Raw genomic sequence first — 8073 nt, 5'->3', positions numbered from 1 at the left:
ATATGGATGAATCTTTCAACTCTGTTAGATCATATGATTCGCTTGTATTCCTTTTATTCTGTGATGTGAAAAAAATGTATATTGCATAAAACCATATCCAGCAAATATATTTTATACAAAAATATATACTTGATGAGTGTCTTTAAGGCTTTAGGAAATTTACAAATGTACACACTTCTTTGAAGGACTAGACCATTAACATCTTTAATAAAATACTAGTTAGACTTTGTTTTTTTTTTCTTTGCTCCCTTTTATTTAAAAGAAACTATTACTAATATGTCTGATTTTTCTAACTGTCTCAAAGCTCCAGAATAAGATTAGCATATAATAAACTTCCTTTCATTATTGATGTTAGCTTAATTATTCAATTTCTTTGAAGATATATTAAAAATTGTTTTCACATCTACCAGAATAAACTTTAATGGTTCGTTATATCCACAGACATCTACCTGTTAAATCCTCTTAGAAGTCATCTGCTCACATAAAAATGTATGTGTGAGTGAGCTTCACCATGACACTGCATTATTATGCCATATAGCAATACGCATTCAAAGTCAGAGTGGTTTATTTATAATCACCTTTTCAAAATAATTTTTTCTGTTTTCTACACTACATTCCCATTACAGATGTCTCTTCGCATATTGTTCTTGCACAGTACCTTGTAACCACTAATTTGCTATAAGAAGATGTATTCAAAAATGAAGTATTGCACAATACGAAGTTTCCTTTCTTCAGAAAGATTGGACAGTTCTTTATGATTAACAAAGTATGTGAGTAAGTAGTGTTTTTATAAATTCTAATTTATTTAATAAAAATACAAAAATATAAATATACATATATAAAAATATCCGGATGGATCAACACACAGACATTCTTTAACTCAATAAATATGGCAGTAATATTCATCTTTTTAAAGTATATGTTTGAGATTAAGTTACAATGCAGATGCACACTGTCCAACACAGTAGGAAAGGTAAAGCAAAGCAATTTAAAAATATGGAGTCTCCATGTCATTATAAAGGCACAAAAAGCCTTTTATTTTCTTTTCATTCCCTATAAAACCCTTTCATCTGAGGTTTCTAGGCAGAGAGGGTGAGTTACAAGGTTTTTTTTAAATCTCAGTCATTCATATTCATTCACGTTGACTTATTAATTAAGCAAACCCTTACTAGACAACACCTATTTTTTGTAATTTTTTATTCTCAAGTAAGAGAGTAGGCCACTTTATTTATCTAGGAACATAAACATGAATTCCACTAACACTGACCAGGTCACAGATTATTTTCTCAGTCTCGATCACTGTCCTCTCCACCGTACATATCTGCTAGTTTTTTAAACCGAGGTCCCCAGTCACTGAGGTAATCATAGTCTTGGTTGCCTTCTGTGGTAAGTGATTCCAGGGAGCTGAGTGAATTTGCTATGGAATCATTTCCTTCATAGGCATATGTTGCTAATGAATCATAAGGAGGGGCAGCTGGGTCTAAATCATTTTCCTTTAACCTTCTATGAATAAAATCTTGGACATCGATGTTTTCCCAAAGAGGTGCAGTCCGCCTTATCTGAAATATTGTTTCTGGGATAACATCTCTTCTCATCTTACTTTCCTCCCTTGCTTCTGGATTTCTCAGTGTGCCAATGTCAAAAGCCTGGGTGTCTTCTTCCCCACCTCCTTCGTCATTGTAGGTCACAATGTTGTCCCGAACATCATCCTTTGAAATGATCAAGGGTTCTTTCTTCCTCTGTCTCTTGAGAGCCGTAAACAAGACAACTAACACTAAAAGGAAACAAAAAATTAATGAAGAAATGGATAGGTAGAAAGTAAATAAATGAGACAAAGTTTCACCTCACCTTTTGACCTGGAAAGTTTTTAAAGCTGGAATGGGATTTTTAGTAGGAATATAGTGATAAAATATATCCCCAAGTTGAAGTTAATAAGGGAAAGCATTTATGATTTCATAGCAGTCAAAAAACTATTTTTTTAAAACCTATAGGAGAAATGATCAAATTATTTTATATTTTAAATATGTTTAAAACTAAGCTGAAGTTGAAAAGTAAACAATACCATACTATATTATCCTGCTAAAGTTTGACTTTGCCAGAAAGGTGGTACTTACAAAATTAACATCAGTCACTAAGAGTTCTTTTATCAAATGTAGCTGCATTTCCTTGGAAAAAGTTATTCATACTCTTGAAAGCTACTGATTTAGGTATTCACAAGTGTCTAATTCACTTCTGAATATGGGATCTACAGGTCCCTCTGAAAAAAAGGACCTGAAGATCTTAAGCTATCAATATTATTGACAAAACTACTTTTAATTCAATGACAGTGAGAATTGAAATCTAGTCTTTGTTACTAAATATTTCTTTTGAAAAAACACGATCCCCTTAATTTATGAAGTGCTAGTTGAATAACTCTTTCTTCTGAAGAGGTAAGGATTGATACAAAAATGAAGCTCTATAAGGGGAGATAAAAAAATGAAGTTAGGTTTTGTAAATACATCCTGGTGTCTAAATGCTATTGATTTCAGTAGCAATTCAGTGCTTAAGTGCATTTAAAAATCTTACACCCTCTCCAGCAGCTGCAGTAAATAAGAGAGGCCAGAAAGATCATTTGTCAATGAGACATAACAGTATGGTTATGAACCATATTCCTGAACCATAAATTACAACAGTGCTGAATGGTTTTGTTGAGTCTTAGAAGCTAAGTTTTTACTTTGAATCACCTGAGTACTGGTGAATAAAAGATAAGATTGGATGTGCTGCAGGTAGGGAGAGGGGAACAGGGATCTTCCACATGCTGTGATATTATGTTCTGAATATAAAGGGTGTTCCATTCTGTTTCGTTTGGGTTTTCTTCCTTGTACCTGTACAGAGAGTCCTTTTTTTCATAATGCTATATGAGAAACTACACACTTTAGTAAGTTTAAGATCTCCATGTAGAAGAAAAAGGCAGATCACTGAAAGGTTATTATGAAGTGTCCTTCACAGCCTGGTACTTAACTATGTCCCAGATATGCTGGCCATGTATACACCAGTTATTATTATAACACATTACACTTTGTTGAAAAATTAAAAAGGATGCTGAGTATCACACAAGCTGTAGACTAAAAATTCTGTTTAGATGAGATGCTCCACAGGCACGTTTTCTTTGACTTCATATATGTCAGTAGTGCTAAGAGCAGGGTCTTAACCCTGGGGATGAGAGACATGAAGTTGTCATACTTGTTCTGCACAGCACTGGTCCCTGATTCTCTTCTGAGTCTCATGTGCTACTGCTGTGGCCCTAAGGCACATTTTGAGTTTTGATAAGTTCAAAGTTTAGTATAGATTTGTTCAATCTGTACTAAAGCATTGCAGCCAATCAGAGCAATGTTTTCATTGTAAGTGAGTAAGGGCATATGTTTCATGCTGCATTTTTTTCATGCTCTGTTGTTGGGGTATACAAGATGACTTTAAAGATGCAGAGTTTGTTGATATGGTGTTAAGAACTATGCAAAGTGAAAAGCTAGGTGTGCCAGAATTTGAATCATAATTTTCTCCTGAAAATGGTGCCCTTCAAGTTCTGCCCCTCAGACTATGCCTGGGTGACATCCTGGGGAGTCCGAAGCGGCTGATGCTGAAAGCAGGTCAGCAGAAATGCCTCAGCTTAAGCAGTTTGTCAGAGCTCAAGTATTCTCCCTCCCTTAGCCCAGCCCAGATATAGTTTATACATATCGCTCTTCTTCTAATGCCTATAGCAAATGTTAGGAGGATCGCAGAATTCTCCTCAATCCAGAGTAAGAGCTGAAAAAAAATCTCCATATAATTATATGAACTGACACGTGTAGCTTCCCAATGACCCCTTGACAAACTATGTTTGCTAGGACAAGTGGGAAAGGAAAGAGGTTTTCTGCAGAGTTTTACTGGAAAGTAGTGGTGATGGCACTTTTTCTGCAAAACATGCAAGTTGAATTTTTTATATTCTTAACACCAGATAATGAGCTAGCATTTATTCTACTTCCTTCATATATCACCACGTCTTTCTAATGCTTCTGGTTCCAAGTGCTCATCTGACTTCTATGCTCACACATTTTATCAGCTGTTCTCACCATCACTTGCTAGAAATTGAATATTTCTATCCTATGCTTTTGAGCCAAGTATTTTCTGAGAAAAAACAAAATAAAGCAAAACATATAGTTCATAATTAAATAGCAAATATAATTCACAATGCTTAATCATTGCAAATCTCAGCACTCAGCTTTAGAAATATGATTTTGAAATTCTTGATCTAAATGAAGATCTGATTATGGTATGAACATTAATCAAATGAGCACGGGAACTAAAACTGACCCTATATTTTCTACTGTATTTAATCTAAATAACACAGTCTCATCCTTTCACATAATCTTCTCAAGAGTGATGATGATATTTTTCTGCAGGGTCATGCGAAATAGGGTTTTAATAACACCAAGGCTCTCAAAGTGACTAGATCTTTGGCTGGCAGAGTAAGCACCTCATCACAGGTCCCTACCTAGCAGGATGATGATGCAGAGGAGGATGGCCACCAGTGCCCCGGTGCTGAGGCCAGCGGGCAGGAGCAAGGCCTCGGCGCTGCAGGACTGCATGTTCCCGCGGCTGTCACAGGCACACACGCGGATGGTCAGCGTGCCCGTGCTGCTCTGGATCGGGTAGTCGTTGTCAAATATTATGATTGGCAGTAGATAGGTACTCGTCTTGCTACGGCTGTATCCATTTCTCCTAGTCATAATTCCTGCTGTGTTGTCTAGAATGGAAATGCAGAATCAATAAATGTTTCTGAATTAAGTTTTATGTGATATTGGGGGGGGGGGCGTGTTAGGATTGGCAGTTACCTTTGTTGTCTACAACAGAGAAGTTTGGATGAACAGCAAATTCTGGCACCAACTCAAAGAAAAATCTGTGTCCTCGAGGCGGCTGATCTTTGTCAATTGCACTCACAGTCTGTATGAGCTATAAAGAAAAGAGTATTTCATGCTATTTTAGAAATCTTGCGTCTCAATTCTTTCCATGTCCAGTAAAAACTCAATTAATCTCTATCTTATGACAAAAAACGATGTCCTAAGCCAAATGTTTCCCACACAAACACAGTAGAGGTTATAGTAAACAAATTGGTTTATGGTTTAAACATATAACAAAGGATGAAAAAGGGACCAGTCCTCACTGTAGAACAGCCATGTGCTTTGATTTGTGCTTAGTATCTTGCAGTGATACAGAAACATTTGCCCTTCTGAATAAGCCATAAACCTCCCGTGGCTTCATGTAGCAATGACTAAGAGTACTGTGTAAACCAGTTGTTAAGTGGGTCTAATTCTCCCTCCATCTCATCTGCTCCTGGCGATAAATTGGACTACTGCACTGGCAGAATTCTCGATTCTCCTGGGGTAATAAAAAGAGAAGCTTTGCTCCCTACTAAATTGAAACCTCTGGCTGTGGATCTTAATGGCTGCCCTAACAAGGCCACTCAAGCCCAGCTGGGAAGGAATGAATAATAGTGCCAGAATAGGGTCAAAGCAGAGCGGACTAAAAAAGAGAGGCTTCAGCAGTATCTCTGGATTGCACAAGCTTTCGATTGCATCAAAATGTGCAAATGTGTGTACTCATGTTTATGCAGATGCACATAAATGCTAACAATTGGACTCTTTTTTTTTTTTTTTTTTAATCTATCTGCTGCTAGACTGACAGAGAGAGACTAAAGGAAACAGCTGCAGAACTGAGGATGGAAAAGTTACCTGGGAACAACTGTGGTTTATGAACTGATTTGCAATGTTTAATATAATGCCACGCTGCAAGAGTCACAGTAACTCCAGAAAAGCTCTGTAAATGGCTGTTCTGTCCTTTTCCCTTCCTGGTAGGTGTCACACTAGAGAATAACCCATAGTCCACCTTGGCTTGCAAAGACAGATTTGCATTCAATCACAAGATGACAAAACTGGTAGCATAAAGATAGGAGTAAGTCTCAACTGGGGATGCTGTAACTCAGTACAGGTGCATTTCTATGGCATCTAAACTTGAAAGCAGAATGCATTCAGCAGTCAGACATTTTTGTTTCAAAGCCAAGAGGGATCCATTGACTGTTTTGAGTTTCCAGGTGTTTCCAGTGTTCAGAGTGTCTTGAAATCCCACAGATATCAAAGACACTTGTTATCAAAGGCTTAATTTTTCTCTTATTTCCAGATAAGGTGCATCTTGACTTCTTCCAGAAATACAGGAATTGACAAGTAGCAAAAATATGATCTGTAAGCTTTGTGACAATCAAATAAGGAATTTCTGCATCTTATATACTGTCTCTGAACATCAGCTTGAGTGGGACTTGAGGATACAGTTAAATTTTGGAATGTATGTAGTATCTCTCAGAATGGATCACTGTATTATGCAAATATTATTTGGCTAAAAAATATACTAAAGTGTTTTTTTTGCTGTATCATTCAGAAACTTGCTAGTGCTAGTGCTGTACTGCACCATGAATATTTGACCCATTTTTGCTAGTTAACTTTGGGACAATTTGATTACAGTTAATAATATTTAATTATTATTTGAGAAACCTCAAACCACCAAAAAAAGAAAAAATAAACACACAAACAAAAAAAAAAAAACCCAAACAAACAAACAAACAAAAACCCAACAAAAGAAACCAACCAAACAAAAACCCCACCACAACATGAAAACTGTTGATGGGTCTGAGTTCAGCTCATTCACTTTCTAGGAGCTCCTTCTAAAACAAGCACAAAATATTTTTATAATTTCTTTTTATTTTTGAGTCACATCGAGGAACTTAAAAGGTAACTTGTGAACATCAGCCTTGCAAAAAACAATGTGTCTATGTTCAATGCAAGATTATGTAGTTTTTCTAAGTGTAATTAGAATAACTACATTAAAATCCCTTCACTTTTAAAGTACTTAATGATCATTGATACTTTGATTTATTTTTTTTTTAATTTAGCTGTTTCACAAGATCAGTCAAATCCTTATTTATGGTAAAGTATCCTCTTTAGTGTGTTTCTAAATCACAGTTTATGTTAATAAATTTCCAATGTTCCATTGCTTGTGTCTTTCCTGTAATCTGCCTCTGAGAGTGTTAATATAGAAAGCAAGACCAGGATTTGGTTTAATTTTAGTTTTTCACTATTTAAAAATATTGTTAAAAAAAAAAAAAAACCAAAACATTTTGAGTGGGCTAAGATACCAAATTTAAATGAGAAAATTTTCCTTTCATTTTAGCACAAGTTTGAAAAAAACAGAAATTGAAAAGTACCAGGGAAAAGAGAGAAGGAGAGTAAGTGACAATATTTTTGCAGTTGATTATTACTTTTTGAAAAACTTAAAGAGAAAATATCCTGCTGTAATAACTATCAGAAATTATAGTTGGGTATCTCAGGTCTTTTTGAGATGTAATCAGTGGGTGTTTGTAAGATTTGATTCTCTTCATGTGCAAATCACATGGAGAAGTACAATTGTACCAGGCACAGAGGAACCTAATTATAACAAATAATTATTGTTGAGGATAAGGCTGAAGAAGTAAAAAACCAAGCCTTTTTACCTGATCTAACTTGGCAACATAAATTGAGAAGCAGCTGTTTCCCTACCAGAAAAAAATGGGAGATTAAAAGAACAATGAGAAACCGTGATTGCAGGTGAATTGTTCCAAATGATGAATAGGTGAAAGGAAATTAGAAATATTATCTAATTTTTTTTCAAGATATACAGCTGTAAATAAAAGACAATGATGTCAATGATAATCACCACAGAAATGAAAGTGATCTGGATAATTTTAAGAATCTTATTTATATAAAAAGTTATTACTATTTTTGTCTACATTTTGTGATTCCATTTTGGAAATATATTCACCCGTTTTGATGCACTTATGGACATTGAGTAATGATCACTCTTCATCAGGACTGCAAAGCAAGATATCTGATGCTGTAAGATTTATGATGGAAGAGTTGTTTCAAGAAAATTACTTTTACTCAAATGTATTTCAAGCCTATCAAGCTTAGAGAAGATAAAACCATTCTCATTATTTTCTTTCTTTCATACTTTCCCATGTGAATGAGCACA

The 8073-nt window shown here is 35.3% G+C and overlaps 1 protein-coding gene across 1 annotated transcript in view; it reads right to left on the bottom strand.

Annotated features, from left to right (window-relative positions):
- Positions 1 to 286: 286 nt before the first annotated feature.
- The window catches only part of CDH9 (cadherin 9), a 47347-nt gene continuing 39560 nt past the window's right edge, over positions 287 to 8073 (bottom strand). Inside the window, exons 8-10 of the mRNA XM_066326195.1 lie at positions 4851 to 4968; positions 4511 to 4762; positions 287 to 1774 (exon numbers count right to left, since the gene is read on the bottom strand). Of these exons, the coding sequence (XP_066182292.1) occupies positions 1287 to 1774; positions 4511 to 4762; positions 4851 to 4968 (858 nt within the window). The 3' untranslated portion in view covers positions 287 to 1286. The remainder of the gene's footprint in view (positions 1775 to 4510; positions 4763 to 4850; positions 4969 to 8073) is intronic.

This window comes from Sylvia atricapilla, chromosome 1 (genome assembly GCF_009819655.1).
Source record: "Sylvia atricapilla isolate bSylAtr1 chromosome 1, bSylAtr1.pri, whole genome shotgun sequence".
Classification (NCBI taxonomy): domain Eukaryota; kingdom Metazoa; phylum Chordata; class Aves; order Passeriformes; family Sylviidae; genus Sylvia; species Sylvia atricapilla.
Note: the sequence above shows the minus strand (reverse complement) of the source record. Positions and strands in the feature narration are given on the sequence as shown.